Consider the following 21,024-nt stretch of genomic DNA (forward strand, 5'->3'; position numbering starts at 1 on the left):
CACAAGTATTTACGGAGAGCATCCTGCATACTTGGGATATAGCAGTGGACAAAACAAAGTCCTGCTCTCATAGATTTCACCTTCTAGTGAGAAAGAGATATGTACAAAGTTGAATAAATATATATCTATTTGTACACCACATAGTGATGAGTGCTAAAGAGAAAATAAAGCATCTCATGAAGAAAACAAAAAATAAGTTCTTAGGTTACTAAGTTACTTGCTAGGTTGTTCAGACACCAGTTTAATGAGTGCACAAAGGGAATCAGAATCTCAAGTCTCTCATTTCTTAGTGAGGATAATAAAACACATTCTATCCAACCCGAGGACATATGGGGATAAATGGCATGAGTATTCCTGGTAGGTTATCCTTCTGCTTAGAGATTTTGCATGTAACATAGTGCCTGGAACCCAGTGTAGACTCAATACATGTGAGCAGCCATTATTGTTATGATGATGATCACAACCACAACAACACCCTCTTCCACAACTTTTAGGCCACTGAAAATGTGATTCTCTAGGGCTGGAGTCCCTGTTCTCATTTTCTTCCCCAAGTGAAGTAACTCATTCTTTTCAGACTCATTTTAAATGTCCCTTCCTCTAAGGAATCTTCCCGACTACTCCAAATTGGGCTGGTTACTCTTTCCCAGGCTTGTCCCATAGACCTCTGTCCTTACAGCCACTGTACCCACACTATGCTGCCCTCAAACTAGCCATTCTCATGCCCATTCCCCACACAGGGTGGCAAGAAACTAAGATAAGCATCCAAGTCCTCTTGACTTATAGTCTTAGTACTGACAACTAATGCCTGGGAACATAGAAGGTATGAGTAAATATTTGCTGAATGAATGAATAGTTTTGTAAAGCATTGATATCAAAATGCAAGTATGGAGTAAGAGGGTTCCTAATTATGAATATACTATGTTTTATAAATTTCCATTACACTTTATTTTCCTGTCATAGTTATTACATACTTATTTGCTCATTTATTCAATATTCACCTAGTGCCTCCTGAATGCCAGGTTAGGTACTGAGTAGTGTAAATACAAACTCAACAAGATCACCTTTGCCTTCTAGAAGATCACAGACCAGGTAATGTTGATTTATATGTTCCTCTATATGTCTCATTATACAGATTAGGAAGTTGAAGCACAAGAGTAAAAAGGAACTAACAATCTAATTCAAATCAGCTCACCAGATTGGTGTTTTGTGCCTACTATGTGCCACTCATTGATCTAGGCACTGGGGACACAGCAATGAACACCCACAGTCATTTATTTACTCGTGCCTTTGTGAAGATGCCAGTGGAGTCAGCAGACAATTAAACAAGGACCTTCCGAGTGAGATGGTGGCAAGCAAAGAGAAAAAAAAATACAGCAGAGAAAGGGATGTGAAGTTTTTGGGTGGAAGTGAGGTAGGATGAAATTTTAGGTAGAATTTCCAGTAAAAGCTTCACTGAGAAGGTGATGCTTGAGTAAAGACCTAAAGGAAGGAAGGGAGCCAGTCATGTGGTTATCTGAGAGGAGAGTTTTCCAGGCAGAAAAACAGCAAGTGCAAAGGCCCTGAGGTAGAGATGTGTCTTGTGTACTAGACGAACAGCAGGATGTCAGTATAGCTGGAGGGCAATGAGCGAGGGGGAGGAGAACAGGAGTAAAGTAAAAGAGGTTCAAATGATGAAGGGCTCTTTAAGTCATCATAAGGACCTTGGCTTTTACTCAAAGAAAGATGGAAGATTTGAGCAGAGGAGGGACATGATTTCATTAAGGCCCTTTCTATATATTTCCTCCTTTAATTTTGATTATTAGGTTTTTGGGGGTATGATTTTTTTTGGTAATGATTATTAGGTTTTTTTGGGTTTTTTCACAAATGAGGAAAGTGAGGCTTAGAGACATTAATTGACTTACCCAAGGTCATAGAACTAGTTGCAAGAAGAGTGGAGAGCAAACCTTTTCATCTGCCTGACACCAAAATACTAGATTTTTTTCACTGCTTTAGAGATTTTGTTTTCTCACTAAAGAGAGACTAGACCTCTTTGTCCTGAGCCACAGAATAACCTAAGGATCCAAGGGAGGGGGAGAACTGGAACCTTTCTCTATATCATAGTTGATCCAGCTATAGACCATCAATCACATTGTCTCTTTGTCATGCCTTTCTTTCTGAGGGGATGGGGCTTCTGCCATTCTCTGAAAGAAATGATACCTGAGGCAGAGTACATAGGCCTGCTAAGAGCTGGCTTTCATCATCAGTTGTTAGACTAAGGACCTGAATAGACATTTCTCCAAAGACAAACGAATTGCCAACAGCTGTATGAAGATGCTCAAGTTCAGTAACCATCAGAGAAATGCAAACAAAAACCACAATGAGATACCACCTCACACCTGTTATGATGGCCATTATAAAAAAAATAAATAAAAAGACAAGTATTGATAAGAATGTGGAGAAACTGGAACACTTTTCCACTGCTGGTGGAAGTATAGAATGGTGCAACCACTATGGAAAACAGTGAGGGGATTCCTCAAAAAATTAAAAATAGAACTATTTTATGGTTCAGCAATCCCATTTCTGGGTATTTATCAAAAACAATTGAAAGCAAAATCTCAAAGAGATATCAGTACTCCCATGTTCACTGAAGCATTATTCACAATAACCAAGATATGGAAACAACCTGACTGTCCAGTGGCAGATGAATATGCAAAGAAAATGTGGTATATACATATATATGATGGACTACTCTTCAGTCTTTAAGAAGAAGGAAATTCTATAATCCTGTTGGAAGACCCTAAAGAATATTATGCTCAGTGAAAAAACCCAGTCACTGAAAGACAAATACTACATGATTCCACCTACGTGAAGTATCTAAAATAGTCAAACTTGTAGAATTAAAGAGTGCAATGGTGGTTGTCAGGGGCTGGTGGGAGGGGAAATGGAGAGTTATCATTAATGGGCATAAAGTCAAACTTGATGAATAAACTCTAGAGATCTGCTGTTCAACACTGTACTTACAGTCAATAATAATCTATTATACACTTAAAATTTTATTAAGAGGGTAGCTCTTATGTTAAGCATTTTATCATAATAAAATTTTTAAAAATTAAAAACAAAACAAAAAATCCTAAGGGCTCCATGTATGAACTATTACTATAATTAGCCAAGCACTGTGTCAGATATTGTAATAGGCTGAAAAATGGCAGCAAAAGATATCCACAGCAAATCCCTGGAACCTCCAAATGATACCTGATTTGGAAAATGGGTCTTCGCAGACGTGAAAAAGTCAAGGATCTTGACTGGAGATATCCCAGATCATGCAGGTGGGCCCGAAACCCAATGACAAGTGTCCTTAAATGAGAAAGGCTACAGGATACTTGAGTCAGGAGAGGAGACATGCAGAGAGAAAACGGTCACATGAAGATGGAGGCAGGAATTAGGGTGATGTTGTCACCAAGGAGCTCCTGGGGCCACCAGAAGCTGAAAGAGTCAAGGAAAGATGCTCTGCTCCAGCCTTCAGAGGGAGCAAGGCCCTGTCGACACCACGATTGTGGAATTCTGGTCTCCACAACTGTGAGAGAAAAAATGTCTGTTGTTTTAAGCCATCAAGTTTGTGGTAATTTGTTCTGGCAGGCTTAGGAATCTAATATAAGTACTTAAAATAAATTATCTCATTTGATCTTCAAAGCAGTCCTTATATTCCCATTTTGCAATAAGGGCACCAAGGGTTAACAAAGAATTGCTCGAAATGCTGGTTTCTGTCTCCCTGCTCACATTTCTTTCTCAGGGGATCCCACCTTCCCCTCCATAGGACTCTCCCCTGCTGAGCACCACAGCTCACAGGACACCTGAAGAGAGAGGGCCAAGCCATGGCTAGACTCACCCAGTCATCCCCCCCTCCCTCTGTCTCTGTCTCTCTCTCTCTGTCTCTCTCTCAGACACAGAGAGAGAGAGAGAGAGAGAGAGAGAGAGAGAGAGAGAGAGAGAGAGCAACCCACACTCCAAGGATCTAGTTAGACAACAGCGGACATTGAACTGAAACAAGTCCATGGAGCCACGAAGTGCATGGCTCCCTGGCAAGGCAAAGGCTCAAGGAACTTCAACTTTGGAGAGCAGTGAGAAGCCATGGAGAAGGGAAGAAAAGAAAAGAAAGCAGTCCATAAGAGACTTGGGAAAATGGAGCCGACTCAGAGAGAAGCAGATGAAAGACCCTGCAGGGATGCATCTAGTTCTCTTGAGGTAAAGCTCCACTGTGCACTTCCTGGCAGGGCCTTTGCTCCCACATGGGAAAGAATTACGTAAAGACACCTTTCCCTCCCCACAGTGGAGTACAGCCTGGGTTTCCAGCCCGCCTCAGGCTGGGTCCCCCTGTCCAGAGCGCAGGCTGCACAAACATACACCACAGATCTGCTCTCTCCACTTCACTCTCATGAAATCTTCCTACAGCCTTACAATAATCCCCTTTTAACCTGAGCTGGTTTCACTGTATTTCTCTTCTTTGCAACCAGCAATCCCTGACCAGGACACAAGGTCCCAGAGCTAATCAATGGCAGAATCAAGTTGAAAACCAGGTCTAGCCAGTTCCAACACCCATCCACTTAACCCTCCAGGGCCCAGGATCCAGGGGAAGGACTTTTAACTTTTTCTGAGGATAAAGAGAAAAAACTAGCAAGGTTTCTCAAACTTCAGTCAGGTGTTTTTTCTTTTTTCTTTTTTTTTTTTTTTTTTGCTTCCCACCTGCCACACATTTTTCTCAGTGCTTCACATGTTTTAACTCATAACTATTAAACTAAAAAATGATTATTCACATATCAGCTAAAATTTCACCCTTCATACCACATGTAGAACATATGCCACATATTTGAAAGACCCACCTATTCATCCTGCTTACTTCTCTGCCTCTTTTGAAAATGAGGGTATAATAATATCTCAGTGTAAAATATCTAGTTTTTCCTCATAAAACAAACAAACAGAAAAACCCAACAAACAAAAATACCAGCCATTCAGAGCCTTTCTTAATACAATTAGTGAAATTTTTGTCATCCAGTTAAACATGCTCAGCTGATGTCTAAACTTTGTTGTATTTGAACAAGGGAGAAATAGCCAGCTATAAATTGAAGTTGTGCTAGAGCTCCTGAAATGCTACTAAACCCCTACTTTCAAGGCCAGAGAAAATGATATAAAGCATATTTTAGATCTTAATCAGTGTCTCTAAGACTCCAGAAGGCAGTACCATAGAAACTAGAAAGCACACACTAGTATTGTTCCTTGGGTTTATCAAAACGTCTTTTCCATATACCTCAAAGCAAACTCTATTGACCTAGTCCTGTCTTTTCAAGCAACAAACAAATGCAAAACAGCATCTCATTTGGATCTGGGCCTCAGCAGACAAGTTTTAATTAGCTGGCCTTGCTCACAAAAGGCTGAAAGAATGCATGTGATACACATCTGAAACCTTGCTAATATACATCAGTCTTTATTTTTAAAATGCATGATATGCCCCTCCATCTCTATCCCCCCATCCCACCCCAAGAAAAGACCGGATATCCTTTTAGGATAGATTCTGCTGTGGCATCAGAAAGAGACTAGTTAGAAGGATCTCCAAGGTGCTATTTTCCACTGGCAGAATAATCTCTTAGTTAAAAAGAAAAAAATTAGACTGCTGGCCAACTAAAGAATTCTTTGTAATGGATTGAAATCAAATTTTCCCAAAGCAGGGCTTGGCAGGAGACTGTTCCCAGTGATGCTAATAGATGTGGCGTGAAACGGAGCATTCTGTGGTCAAGTCAGTCCAAGAAATAATGCACACCACGTCCCCTCCCAGAGCATCCCTGAGGCTCCGCGTCATGCAACACCTTCTTCATAGCATGGCCTGCAGAGTGGTGATTTCCCAGGCACCAGTTTGGGAAACTCTGATCCAAAGGTTTCTTCAAACAGAGGCAGGGACAGGGAACTATTAATAGTAGATGCCTCTTTGCAAATGAATGATTTATGCACAAGTCATTTCAGTGTGTGTGTTCAGTTCAATGAAACAGGTATTTATGGGGTGTCCACTGGGCATACACTTTTGTTTGCCCCCCCCATAACCTCATTACTTTTCTAAGCCTACCATGTAAGAAAAAAAAAACCCAGATTTTATTTTTCCAGCGATTCCTAAAACAATACCATATAAGTCACATCAGAGCATGCTTGCTTATAACTATAACAGCCTCTGGGCTGAGCCTGCAGCCTCCACTCTAGCCTCACTTTAATCTGGCCCCTTCCCGTTGGGCAGTGATCATTCTAGAGTGCATATTTGATCACCTCTCTGCTTAAATCCCATCCAGGATGCCCTCTGTGGTTTTCTAGGCCTTATAAGATCCAGCCCCTATTTACTTTGCTGCATACAGTTCCCAACCTGGAGTCTGAGGATGGAATCCGGTGGCTCTGTGAACTTGGATGGGGAAAAATTTACATCTTTATTTTCACTTACTTAACTGAAATTTAGCATTTTCTGCAATTATAAATGTAGACAACAGGCCACAGTAGTATCACCCGTAGCTGTGACTTTGTCTGTCACTAGTGGAAATTGTAAATGTTCAAGCACTGCTACAATCTGAAACAATTGTTTACACTTCAAACTTAAAATTATAGTAACTTTTAGACCCAGTGATGTTGTCATCTGATTTGTAAATAAAGAAGCCCGTATGTTTCTATATCACACATTTGATTTTTAAATATTTTGATATCTGTATTTTAATATAATTGGCTTTCTTTATAATCCTTTGTGTTTTAGTTTAAGAATTTAAAACTATTTTGACAAAGGGTTTATTAGTACACATCAGGGGCTCAAGGCACAGAAAAGGTGAAGAGTTCCCGTCTCAGTTTTTAGCAGTGTGCGCATGCGTGTACTCGGGCGCATGCGCACGCTCTTTTCACACATGCGCACTTTAGCACACCTGCGCGATCCCTTTTTCTCTTTACTTTCTTTCACGTAGGATGTTCCTCTTTCTTCAAACATTCTCTTCCTACCCCACCAAAACTCTCTTTGTCTGGTCCAGCCATCACTATCTCTGGGAATTCTTTCATAGTATCAAAGTCTCGGTTAAGCCCTCTCGTGTATGAGCCCAAGCATCCTGCACACCCCAGCACAGCACTCACAACCCCAAACTGCCGTCACTTCCTCGTCTCATGAGGACAAGGGCCCAGACTAGGTTGTTCACCGTCTCCTCCCCATCACTTTGCACAGTAGCCACTCGGTAAACTTTTGTCACATCACTGAATGAACTGCAGTGCTTTCTTTCATGTAGCAAAGTATTAATATTTACGCAGCTGCAGTCAAAAATGCTCCCACCGTACATTGATACCAACCTGAATTTCCGGCTTTCCATCAATATATACAGTGCTGTTGTTGACCATTTCCACGATGGCAACTCCGAGATTGCACCGAATCCCAAAGGAAATGCAGAATCCCAGGCCGCTCATGATGGCAATGATGTAGCGCTTGGGGAGGCCACAGCAGCGGCAGTCACAAAGTGGGGGGCTCGGCCTGGACGATTGCACCGGCCTGCCTTCTTCATTCAGCTCGATGTTATCTTCTTCCTCATTAGTCCCATCAATTTTTCTACATTGGAAAAAGAATGGGCAGACAATAAAAGCCAGGATTAGGGAAAAAAGAAAATGTACTAGATAATAAAAAAAAGGAAAACTCAAAAGTGAAAAATGGATGCAGCTTATATTTTTCAAATTATTATTATTATTACTATTATTATTAAAGTAACTTATAATGGCTAAAACTGCTGATATCCTGGATATTGTGGGGGACTTTTATAGGCATTAAATCATTTAAATCTCATAACAACCCCTGAAGTAGAAAGTGCTATCGTGCCACTTTATAGAGAAGGAAACTAAGTCATTGGAGGTGGTATGCAAGTCCACGTTTAGAGTTTGCATCCTTAACAATATACTGTGCTGAATTTCTCGCTGAAAGAGTATTGATAGACTTCATCCACATCATGTGACCTGGCCAACACTTGACCTTAATTTTAATGTCACTTGAAGCTTGCTAAAAAGATACACAGGAGAAAATGAGTCCATTTGCAGATTCTTTTCTTTGTTCCTTTTCTTCTAAGCCTTAATAAAATGCTAAGTGGAGATAAGAAGGTACATTTTCTATCACACCACACCCAGTTGGTTGTGTATCCTTTCTTCCTTAGGTGGTGGTTCTAAGGAAGTGATTCTCTGGCACTTTTTATCCAAATAGTAGAATTTTTCCCTGACTTCAATTATGGCATGTTCATTACAATGAATTTACCCTCTTCTTTAAAAAGCACACACAAATAACAGGGCAAACTGAACACTTTCTGTCAATTATCAAAGGAGCTGTCTGTATCCTTTCACATATCAGAACCCTTTGAGGATGCTGCCATGGCCCAATTAAAGTCCAAATCTTTGCAAGAATAAGAAAAGCATACAAGTTTTCATAATTATTAAATTCAATAATAAATAGCTAGCACAACAGTTAACAGAATAGTAAGACTGAAACATAAATCCTTTGCCCACCAGTCCATACAGAAGATAATCATGACAGGTTCTTCTAAGTCAGGCAAAATCAGGTTTCAAGCTGCATGTGCAGAGAAACAAATGTGCTGGATTCAATTCGGTTCATCAGACATTTATTTATTTTTATTTTTTTCCCACCCACCCCTCCCTTCCCCCCTCATCAGACATTTTTATTGACTGTCTACTGTTTTAGGTACTGTGCTAAGTATTGGGGAACAATAACGAATGTGACGTGCTCTCTGCCCTCCTCCGGCTCTCAGGCTGGCGGGGAAGAAAGACACATACAGAAGCAGCTGTAATTACTGGGTAAGGCAGGTTTTGTTGTAATCAAAGTGAAGAGCAATGGTAAAACACAGGAAGGAGCTTTCAATTTCAACTTGTGAGCTCAGAGTGGAAGTTTAGTAAATGCACCAGAACATTAATCAGAAAAGCACTCCAACCGTCTCCCACCACCTACCTGCCTGCCTGCCTGCCTGCCTGCCTGCCTGCCTGCCTGCCTGCCTGCATTTATACTGATGTATTCTGCCTTTTCATCTGCAGTTGTCCTTGCTTCTTGCTGAGAAAAACTGCTCTTCCTGGACACTAAATCTCAGCCCCTTGCATCTACTCATGAATATTGCTCCAGAAATCCCCATCCCATACCTCACCAATTATTTTCTCCTCTCTATTTGATCATCCTTATTGTTTACAAATTGCTTTTATTTCTGCTGTTTAACATTTAAAATAAAAATTCTTTCTCCTTCAGCTGTCCTCCTATTTCTCATCTTCTTTTTTAAAGAAAAAAGTCTGGGCCTGGCACGGTGCCTCACGCCTGCAATCCTAGCACTCTGGGAAGCTGAGACAGGTGGATCGCTCAAGGTCAGGAGTTCGAGACCAGCCTGAGCAAAAGCGAGACCCCATCTCTATTAAAACTAGAAGGAAATTAATTGGCCAACTAAAAATACATAGAAAAACAAATTAGCTGGGCATAGTGGCGCATGCCTGTAGTCCCAGCTACTCGGGAGGCTGAGGCAGGAGGATCGCTTGAGCCCAGGAGTTTGAGGTTGCTGTGAGCTAGGCTGATGCCACAGCACTCTAGCCCAGGCAACAGAGTGAGACTCTGTCTCAAAAAAAAAAAAAAAAGAAAAAGAAAAAGTCTGAAATTACTGTCTTCAAGTCCTTTCCTCTCATTCTTTCCTGGTCCAGGAATCCCAAACCCGTCCACCAAAGCCACTCTTCTTAAAGCTCTTAATGTTGTCCATATAGCTCAGTCCAAGGGTCATTTTCAATCCTTATCTGATCCAATCAACACAATGGCATTCTCTCTTCCTTGGCCATTTTATTGTCTTCCAGGAAATCACGCTCACTTGGTTCTTCCTAATTCTCTGACCACTTCTTCTGTTTTGTCTCTTACTCTGATTCCTTATTTCTTGGCCCTATAAACACTGGAATGCCCAGGACTCAGTTATGGGGTCTCCCACTGTCTATGTATGCCCTGGGTGATCTAATCTAGTCTCTGGGCTTTAGATATCAGGTATATGCTGACAGATTCCAATGTTCATAACCAGAGTTATTTAACATCTCTTTGGACATATAATAGGCATCTCAAACTTAACGTGTCCAAACTGAGTTCCCCTAAAAAAATTAATTCCTAAAATCTTTCCTATCCCAAGTAATGACAATTTTGTTACTTTGGTGCTCTGGCAAACATCTTGAAGCTATCCTGGATGCTTCATTTCTTCTCCAGTCTATGTCCAATCCAGGAACCAATATGCCTAGATTTGAATGTTAACTCTTCCACTTACTTACCTGTGTGACTTTTGCCTACTTACTTAACCTCTCTGGGCATCAGTTTCTCCTTCTATAAGTTAGGAATAATAGTCACTTCTTCATGTGGTTGTTCTTAAGATTGCCACAAATGAATTATTATATTTAGGTCATTTAGAACCAAATTTGACGCATAATATAAATTCAGTCTATGCCAGCTATTTTAACTACATTAATTCTTGCAATCATTTAATGAGTCCATGCTGCCAGATGGAACATTGATGCCACCAGCTCTGAGAGTCATTTGGATGATAGGACTTTATAATCTGTTATCTCCATGCATTTCTGGCACTAAAACATATATAATTTGAACAGCCTTGAAAACTGATGCTCTAATATTAACACATTATTATGATAGTATTATTAGTGTTAGCTAAAACAGGGCTAATATGTAACAACCACACTAATATTTGTAAGAAACAAATTCAGTTCTTTCCCTCTGCCCTTCCCACTTTCTACAATTTCATATAATTATCTTATTCGATTATTAGCACAGTTCAGTGGGACATAGGAAATCTAATACTCCCATTTGACACAAAATACAACTGCAGTTCAGAAAGCAAGAGTGGATTGGCCAAGATGTCACAGCCAGCAGCGGGTAGAGGGAGATGTGAAACCTGCTTCTTTGCCATCGGGTGTCCTGGGCCCCTTTCAAGTGCATTTCCCACCATGCCAGGCTGTGCTCTATCTCGTGACCTACCTGATTCACTTTGTCATCTGTGTCTGTTACTTTGTAGCCTTTGCCCAGCCAGGTAGGCCCAGGAAAGGAGAGGATTGGAGAGAATGGACTCTGGACTGAGAGGAGCCCAGTGTACTGTCCCTCCCACTGCTGGCTCTGTGACTTTGGCTAACTTGACCACTGGAAGCCATAATATCTTTATATGAGTCTGCTAAGGCTGCTATAACAAAGTACCACAGATTGGGTGGCTTAAAAAATGGAAATCTATTTTCCTACAATGCTAGAGCCAGAAATCCAAGATCCAGGGGTCAGCGAGCTTTGGTTTCTTCTGAGGCCTCTCTCCTTGGCTTGTGGATGGCTGTCTTCTCCCTCCCTGTGTCTTCACATATTCTTTCTTCTACATATCTCTGTGTCCAAAGTTTTTTTTTCTTAGAAGGACATCAGTCAGAATAGGACCCACCCTAAGGGCTTCATTTAACCTTGTTTACCTCTTTAAAGATCCTATCTCCAAATTCTGAGATGCTGAGAGTTATAACTGCAACATATGAATTTGTGGGGGGAGGGACACAGTTCAGCCCATAAAAGTCCCTCTCCCTAAAATGAGCGAATTGTAATAGCTGCCTCATAGGGTTGTTTAATGATTGATGCATGCAAGTGATTTAGTGCAGTGCCTGGCACATAAAAGAGCTTTTATATTTATAAATGGTAAATACTATGACTATTGCTATTGGTAAAATTGTTACCGGTCATAAGTTTAGCATCTCTCTATATGCATGCAGATGCTTTAGATGAAGGGTAATAAAGATCGGTCTCAGCCAGGCGCGGTGGCTCACACCTATAATCCTAGCACTCTGGGAGGCTGAGGCTGGTGGATTGCTTAAGGTCAGGAGTTCAAAACCAGCCTGAGCAAGAGTGAGACCCCATCTCTACTATAAATAGAAATTAATTGGCCAACTAAACATATATATATATATAAAATCACCCATGCATGGTGGCGCATGCCTGTAGTCCCAGCTACTCAGGAGGCTGAGGCAGTAGGTCCACTTGAGCCCAGGAGTTTGAGGTTGCTGCAAGCTAAGCTGACGCCATGGCACTCTAGCCCAGGCAACAAAAGTGAGACTCTGTCTCAAAAAAAAAAAAAAAAAAAAGATTGATCTTTTCAGGCACCGTGGGGCTTTGAGGAGCTTAATTGAAGACAGCCCCAGCTGCTGTGCTCTGAATGCACCACTGCTCTGGCGTGAGGACAGCGCTGCTGTTCTGCCAAGGACTGAGCACACAGGGGTGTGAGGCTGGCCCTTTGCTGCAACAGGCAGTGCCTCTGACAGGTGACTGGCTCCAGGACTCCCCACTGGCCTTGCCAGAACTTCCTGGTACTGTGGTGTGGCCTGAAAGTCTTCCTGCCTATCCCTTCCTCCTTCCTTCTCTCCTACACAGGCAGCAGCCATCTGAACGCTCTCCCAGCCTCCTCCAGCTCCTTCCCACTTCCCCTCAATAAATCTCATAGGTAGCTAATCCTGTCTTGGTGGCTGCCTTCTTAGAGGACCCAAACCAACACAGGTGCCCTCTCTGTGCGTGTTGCCATCATCTTAGGTGTCCCAAGACTTTCCAGTGGGAGGACGTAACACTATGGAGGGTGGGAAGGAAGGGGGAGAAGATAATGAGAAAAGGGAAAATGGCCCCAAAGAAAGGAGGTATGGGCTCCCCACAAAGCAGGACCTATGGCTGCCTGACCTGAAGCCAGCTCCCCAGTTGGAGAAACATTGGGAGCTGTGGGGAGAGTCCTGGGCTCTGGATCTGGGTTTTCTTTGTCCAAAGTGGCAGCTGAGCCACCACTTCAAGGGACCTCGAGGTCAGGAGCAATTGGAGGCACCTTGTGAGCTGTTTGTGAGTCCTTTGCACAACCTGGGTGTGGCAAAAGGGGGGCACCAAAATTGACTGACATTTAATTTCCACCAGGCAGGGGCCTCAGAGGCAGATTTGATTTGTCTTAAAGACATGAAAAGTGTGGGCCATTTCTTGCACAGCTAGCTCAGGCAGGAAGCTCAGGCGGCCTGAGGAGGACATTTATCCAGCCCACTGGGTGTTTTTGCCACTGCTGCCAGTCCTGCTTAGCAGCCGACTCGTCCCACAGTGCGCATGTGTGGAATGTGCGCCACATTCTCCAACGGCCCTCCAACGGTCTGAGGGACAGTGAACTGGACCCCTGTTGAAAAAGTTTGAGGACTCCTGGTCTACACCATCCCTGGTACTCACCACACTGAGTTAGTGTTGTTTTTGTCAGCAGTCAGTAGTGAGTAAATAGCTGTTGATTTGTACACATAAATGAATGAAAGTCTCCCTGAGCCGGGAAAAATTTCCTATTCTCTTTAGTCTCAGTGCCCAGCTTAGAGAACATCGATCCAATGAATCCTTCATCAATTGAATGGAATTGGTGGATCAGTCATGACTCCTTTATTATAGACAAGGGGTAAGGATCTATTCATCCCTGCCAGAAAACGAGTTTTATAAAAGAAGTAGGAGAAGGGGAATTCAGTTAAGAATAAGGGAGAAAAAAACTCTCCTTTCTTAGAAGTTGGAAGACTTTAATTATCCGTAATAGCTATTTGTGCCATTCGGTTTTCTTTTCCATGTTTGCCTGCAGTTGGTCTTTCAGATCAGAGAATCTTCATTCTTTTTAGGGTGACATCGTCATTGTTGTTTCTCCAAATATAGATCTTTGCAGTCTGAGGGCTGCTGGGCCTTTGCACACTGGGGAAGTACATACTCACTGTTCACAGACACAATCGTCCAGCAAACATCTGAGCCCCAGGGGTCTAATTGCTTAAGATGTGCTAACTATCCTTTAGGCACTTACAGAACATTTACTTGCAATTCAAATGTCCCCATTAATTTCAGAGAAAGTTCTGTTTTGTTTTGTAGATAATAAGATCACATTTGGAGCACAGACTGAGCTGAACTTGCAAGTAACTTTATGTGTTTTTAAAATCCATTTGCTTACTTATTTATGTTAATATTTGTTATGAGCTGATTTGTGTCCCCCAAAATTCATATGTTGAAGTCCTAACCCCCAGTACCTGAGAATGGGACTGTATTTGGAGATGAGGTGTTTTAAGAGGTGACTTAGGTTAAATGAGGCCCTTAGGGGAGGGCCCTAATCTAATCTGAGTGGGGTTTTATAAGAAGAAATTTGCACACTCGGGGAGACACCAGGAATGCATGTACACAGAGGAAGGGCCGTGTGAGAGCACAGCAAAAAGGTGATTATCTGCAAGCCAAGGACAGAGGCCTCAGGAGAAATCAAACCTAATGGCACTTTGATCTTGGACTTCTAGCTTCCAGAACTGTGAGAAAATAAATAAATAAATAAATTTCTGTTGTTTAAGCCACCAGTCCATGGTATTTTGTTATGTCAGCGCCAGCAAACCAATACCGTAATCATATTTGCCTTCTGAAAGGGTCACATTCACCTCAGATTGGTTTTTACACAATCATTGACTTGCTGTTCTAACAGGACATTGCTCCTTCCTACACTGTAGGCACTCTGTGAGATGGTCTTCTTTTTAGTATATATTAGCTCCTTTGATTCTCAAAACAGTCTGAAGAAGAAAGATTTATCCCCATCTTACAGTTTGGGAGACCGAGATTTAGAATAGGATCACCCAGCTGCCGTTGGTGAAGCGAGAACACAGCCCAGATTTGGCACCAGCCTGTTGCTACCAGAAGTCAGGAACCAAGTATCTTTATAACCCAGCACAGTTTCACAGATTTTGAGGTGTTGCTATTTTTGTTTTTCCCCAGTAATTTCATCCTTTCCTGTGCCCTCATTTAAGCAGAGAGTCAGCGGTCCTGGCCTCAGCAGGGGTGATTAGGTGGTCTGTAGAAAAAAATCTCTAGCTTTCTTGGGGGTGGGAGGGACAAGGTCTTGCTCTACTGCCCCAGCTATAGTGCAGTGGCATCATCACAGCTCATTGCAACCTCCAATTCCTGGGCTCCAGTGATCCTCCAGCTCCAGCCTCCTAAATATCTGGGACTACAGGTACATGCCACCATGCCCAGCTAATTTTCTTATTTTTCAGTAGAGACAGGATCTTACTCTTGTTCAGGCTGGTCTCAAATTCCTGACCTCAAGCAATCTTCCCGCCTCAGCCTTCCAAAGTGCTAGGATTACAGGTGTGAGCCACTGCACCTGGCCACTCTGGCTTTTTTTTTTTTAAACAGAGTCTCACTCTGTTGCCTGGGCTAGAGTACCCTGGCGTCAGCCTAGCTCACTGCAACCTCAAACTCCTGGGCTCAAGCGATCCTCCTGCCTCAGCCTCCCAAGTAGCTGGGACTACAGGCATGTGCCACCATGCCCGGCTAATTTTTTTCTATATATATATTTTAAGTTGTCCAGCTAATTTCTTTCTATTTTTTTTAATGGAGATGGGGTCTTGCTCTTGCTCAGGCTGGTCTCAAACTCCTGAGCTCAAACGATCAGCTCACCTCAGCCTACCAGAGTGCTAGGATTACAGGAGTGAGCCACCGTGCTGGCTCCCTCTGGCTTTTTTTAATGCCAAAAGCCTAAGCCACAGGTAACAAACTGACAGCCCAATGGCTACATCTGGCCCATTGACACGTTTTGTTTATGTGGTATGAGGTGTGTATGGCTTTTGTTTTCTAAGAATTTGGATTAATTGCCAGCATTTAAAAATCAGGAGATTACTTTTTTAAAAAGAAAGAAAAAACATCTTGGACTTCTGGTTTATTTTGAAAAATCTGAAGACCTGGAATTATTAGGCCCACATTGGCTCATGGCTACAGTTGGCTCTCCCGTTGACCACAGTCCCCACTACTCCCTACTGTCACCCCCACGCTAAGCTCAGTTGCCATTTAACATTATGCTTATGCCATTGTTTTTCTTACAGTTAAAATTAAGAGGAAAGAAAACTATGTTTTGTGTCCATATCTCTATCAAGAGTAGAAAAATAAAAATTATACTAGGAGCAAAAACATATGTCGTAGACAACTATCATTTGTAGTTGTCCCATCTCTTAACTACTTCTTGATATTTTGTGTCTTGCCTGAATAGCAGAGAAAACTACCTTTCCTAGGCTTACTTGCAGCAATAGTGCAAGCATGGGAGGTGGATTCTGCTAAATCAGAAGCACTCAAGTGAGATTCGGATACAGGAAAATGGAACAAGAACTGGGTGCCATATACAGGGGGAGATGACAATGTAAATGGTAACAAATGCAGCTCTGGAGGTAGAGAGTTCCTCTGTGACTGCCGTGGCAGAATTTCTGGAACAAGTCAGGATATAACCAGTACTTAGAGGTATGACATAACACACTGTCTGCTGCTTTTTTCCTGGAGGTAGAGCATCCAGACCTGGTGCTCCCAAGAAGTCTGAATGCCTCCTAACATTCTTCACTAAATGTCATTCTCGGCCGGGCGCGGTGGCTCACGCCTGTAATCCTAGCTCTCTGGGAGGCCGAGGCGGGCGGATTGCTCGAGGTCGGGAGTTCAAAACCAGCCTGAGCAAGAGCGAGACCCCGTCTCTACTATAAATAGAAAGAAACTAATTGGCCAACTAATATATATAGAAAAAATTAGCCAGGCATGGTGGCGCATGCCTGTAGTCCCAGCTACTTGGGAGGCTGAGGCAGGAGGATCGCTTGAGCCCAGGAGTCTGAGGTTGCTGTGAGCTAGGCTGACGCCACGACACTCACTCTAGCCTAGGCAACAAAGTGAGACTCTGTCTCAAAAAATAAATAAATAAATAAATAAATAAATAAATAAATGTCATTCTCCATTAGCTAAAGTGGCTTCTGTTGATTGCAACTGAGAATTTTAAATGATACAGCACATATCTTTGGGGTAGTAGAGACTATTTCCGTGTGTTACTATGTAAAATGTGTCTATGTCAAGAAATAGGATATGGCTTGCTTCACTCTGTAGGTATTGAGTCTTGCATTAAGCTTTGACAAGCACTTAAAGAATTTGGTTATTATAAAAATATTTTGGAGAAGTTGACAAAAGAGAGAAAAATAAACTTTAGGTAAGAAAATATACTTCTGGGCTAGGAGAAGATACCAGGAACAGGATCTGTAGGATTTAACATTTCTAGCAGGAAAGTATGCCTGGGAATGGATCCTGAATGTGATGGATTTGGAGGGGTGGGGAGGTGACAAAGTTAGATAAGGGAGAGTTTGTCAATATGGGGGGGTGGGTTGAATTGTGTTCTCCAAAAAAGTTATGTTGAAGTCCTAACCTCCAGTGCCTGTGAATGTGAGCCTACTTGGAAATGGGGTCTTTGCAGATGTAATCAAGTTAAGATGTGGTCATACTGGATTAGGATGAACCCTAACCCAATGGCTGGTGTCCCTGAAAGAAGAGGGGAATTTGAACATGTAGACACAGAGACCCAGGGAGAGAAGGCCATGTGACAACAAATGCAAAAAATGGAGTGATGCATTTATAAGCGAAGGACTGCCAAGGATTACTGGCAACTATCAGAAGCAAGGAAGCAGCAAGGACGAATCCTCCTTCAGCTCCTTCAGAGATAGCATGATCCTGCCAACACCTTCATCTTAGACTTCTGGCCTCCAGAATTGTGACAGAGTAAGTTCTTGTTGTTTTAAGCCAGTTTGTGAGACTTTGGTACAGCAGCCCTGGCAAGCTAACATAGGGCCACTGTCCCATAGCATGGGACTTAACATCCCAGCAAAGACCTAGGGAAAGAGTCCTAATAAATGTGGCTAATTTGGAAGCTTATGTGGCTAATGTGGCTCTTGGAAGCTTAAACAACATACAGATGTTACGAGGAGTCTGATGACTTTTTTAAATATAATTTTTAATATAATTTCTCGTCATTATTGCATTGTGCATATGATATGGTCACCATGACTTCTTTTTTTAAATTAACTTGAGAGTTCCTTGTGGTTCAGTTAGTGAGCCTAGCACATCTTTAAAGTGGATTTGACTATCAGTGACTTCTGCCTTTCAAACTGACCATCAGAGACTTCCCCTTTGAATAGACCCTGAAGCTGATGAAGTCATGTCATGAGCTAATGATCTAACAGGCGTGTCCAACATTGCTCCTCTCGTCACTAATATCCATTCCAGGAGAGAATGCCCAAGGTCACCAGAGTACCCTTTCTTTGGTCCAGGTTCACAGCGTTTCTTTTCCTTTATTTTAAAATAAACCTAATTTATAGGCCTGTTTCATTTTTTAATGCCTGGTATAAAAACTGCTGAACTTGAACCAATCATCCAGATGAATCAGTGAGAATTAAATTGGCTACATTCTACTCCTTTAACTAAACTTTTGATCTCTGTTATTTGGAATATAAAAATTCCATGACCGTTATATTTTCAATGTTAATCATACTCTTGATCAATTAAAAGTTCTCTCTTTAACTTATTTTTTTTTAAAGGAGAAATGTGAGAACTATGATAGCAAATTATAGAGGGCGAGATCCAAAGGCTCAAGGAAATGAATATGCAGTAATAGATTTACTATATAAGACCAGAAAACCCACAAACTGTATTCCTGAGGAGGCCCTGGGGGATACTCCCTCTACTAAGACAATAAAGAATGCAGTGGTGATGGGGCCACCAGCAACATTGAGAAGCTCAGAAGCTGCTGTCCTCTGCAGGCGGGGTCTCACAGTAGGAGCTTGCTCTTCCAGAACTAGTGGCAACTGGGATGCCAGAATCCTAGAACAGCAGAAGCCAGTGGCAGCACTTAGCCATCACAGGCGGGGGCAGCAAATTCGGGATGACAGTTATGGGATCTGACTCACAGGAATCTCAGAGATGGCTGATGGAACCTAGGAGCTCGTGCTCCTAGGAGCAACATACATGGGCAGCCAACAAGGACATTGCTTAATACTTATAAAATCAGAAAAGATCAAAGTCAGTGATGAGGGGAAATCCTCCAGCTAGATAGAGCTTTGAGCAGTCTCCTGGTCACCCATGTAGTATGGAGAGAGAAACATTCCAAGGTAAGGATGTACATGGACTCATGGGCAGTGGAGAATGGCTTAGCTGGTAGGTCAGGCAGCGGTGAATGGCTTAGCTAGGAAGAACACTATTGGAAGACTAGGAAGAAGGCAGTCTAGGGAAGAGACATGTGGATCAACCTATGGGAGTGGAAACAGAGTGTGAGATCTCTAGATTGCACATGAATACAGACCAGAGAGCTTCTGCTTGGAAGAGGCACTAGACAGCCAATGGACGGTCTGACCTGGCCAGTCGATGCTAGCCAGCTTCTGTCCTCGGCCACACAGTGCTAGAGCAGTGGACTCAAGGGTGGAGTAACCATGGCAGCAGGGATAGAGGCTCCCACTCACCAACAGTAATCTCGCCACGGCTGTCAGCACACACCGGTGCTATGGCACAAGCCCTGAGGAGACGAACCAGCCTCTGGGTCACAACTTGTTTATATCAGAGCCTTTCCACCCTGGAAAAGGTAATAATTCATCCTGCCTGGGGCTGACACATATTCTATGTTTGCCTTTTCAGCCTGCAAGTCTCCGTGTGACATCTATCTGAGGTCTCACAGTGTCTGACTGGCCAACATGGGATCTCACATAACATTGCCTCAGACCGACACCCTCAGTGGGTGGCAAAGACGGCACAGCAGTGGACCCGTGACGGTGGGGTCCCCTGGCCCTACCACAAACCACACCATCAGGAAGCCGACGGCATGCCAGAGCTGAAGAAGACTCAGAGATGCAGCTGAGGCAGCAGCTTGGAGAAGAATCTCTGAGAATAACGTGTGATCCTCCAGGATGTGGTGTACTCCATAAACCAACAGCTATTACATGGCGCCATGTCCCTGATAGGCACAATAGACAGGTCTGAGAAACACGAGCTGGGAGAAGGCATGGTCCCACTTGCCACCAATCCCAGTAACCCACTTGAGGAGTGCCTCATCTCTTCAATTTTAGGCTCTGTGGGTCTAGGAGTCCTGACTCATAAGGAAGAATTCTTCTATTTGGGAACATCTTTGAAGTCCCATTCAATATATGGTGCTGCCCAGTCACTTTGGGGTCCTGATGCCAAGACCAGAAGGCAAGGCAAGGAGTCACATGGTGGGAGGGGTAACATTTCTTCCTGCCCCCACAGTGAAGCAACAGTCCTAATTCCTCCTGCAGACCAGGATCGATGACCTGTGCCACTGTGATGATGCCTTGCTTTGCCTTCTGGTCTTGGCATGAGGAACCCAGGAGACATTCCCACTGCTAAGTGGCCTCCAGTTAAACCCTCCACCACTGCCGGAGCAGCCCAAGGCCAGTGACTGATGCAGAAGTATAAAAGGCTGGCCCCACCTGCCTGGATGGGAAGACTCTATTTTTCATGCTCCAGGGCCTCCCCTTGTGCATTCCTGGAGGTGGCATCCTTGCCTGGTTCTTTCTCCTCTCCTACCTTGCTTTACGCCCTCCCTCCTGTTTTATGAGGACGCGCTCTCCCTCAATAAGTCACATTCTAGGCTTGCTCCCAAATCCCTGCCTCAGGCTCTGCTTTTAGGGAACCCTGCCTAAGACAGAGGAGTGATAAAATAAAGCAGGAAAGAGGGAAGGGAAGAGGGCAGGAGGAGGGAACGTGAGCTTCATGTTTAAATAGGACGACCAGGAAAGTCCTCCCTGGGGAGGAGACCTTTGAGCAGAGACTTGAAGAAAGTGAGGGATGAGTCAGCAGGCGACTTGGGAGAAAGGCCTTAAGGCAAAAGAAGGAGACGGTGCCAAATCGGGGACAGGAGGGGGTCTGGTGAGTTCCCAACAAGAGCAAGGAGGCCGGTGAGTCCAGATTGGAGGGAGGCAGGAAAGGAATGTCGGAGATGAAGTCAGAGAGACTTCTCAAGGTCCTACCGACCATACAGGGCCTTGAAGGCCATTCAAAGGGCACTGGCTTTAACTGTGGGTGAGGTGGTATGGAGCAGGGGTGAGACTTGATCCGGTTTGGTTTGATGGAATCACCTCTTGCAGCCAAGCTGCCTGAGGTCATGCAGGCGGGGGAATAAAGGACAATCA

General features: G+C 43.2%; 1 protein-coding gene across 2 annotated transcripts in view; it reads right to left on the minus strand.

Annotated features, from left to right (window-relative positions):
- Positions 1-21,024, minus strand: part of SLC17A8 (solute carrier family 17 member 8) — a 48,366-nt gene that overhangs the window by 23,899 nt on the left and 3,443 nt on the right. For both annotated transcript variants that reach the window (XM_076006793.1, XM_012787624.2), the window contains exon 2: positions 7,333-7,585. In XM_076006793.1, coding sequence (XP_075862908.1) covers positions 7,333-7,585 — 253 coding nt within the window. The remainder of the gene's footprint in view (positions 1-7,332; positions 7,586-21,024) is intronic.

This window comes from Microcebus murinus, chromosome 10, assembly GCF_040939455.1.
Source record: "Microcebus murinus isolate Inina chromosome 10, M.murinus_Inina_mat1.0, whole genome shotgun sequence".
Lineage (NCBI taxonomy): Eukaryota > Metazoa > Chordata > Mammalia > Primates > Cheirogaleidae > Microcebus > Microcebus murinus.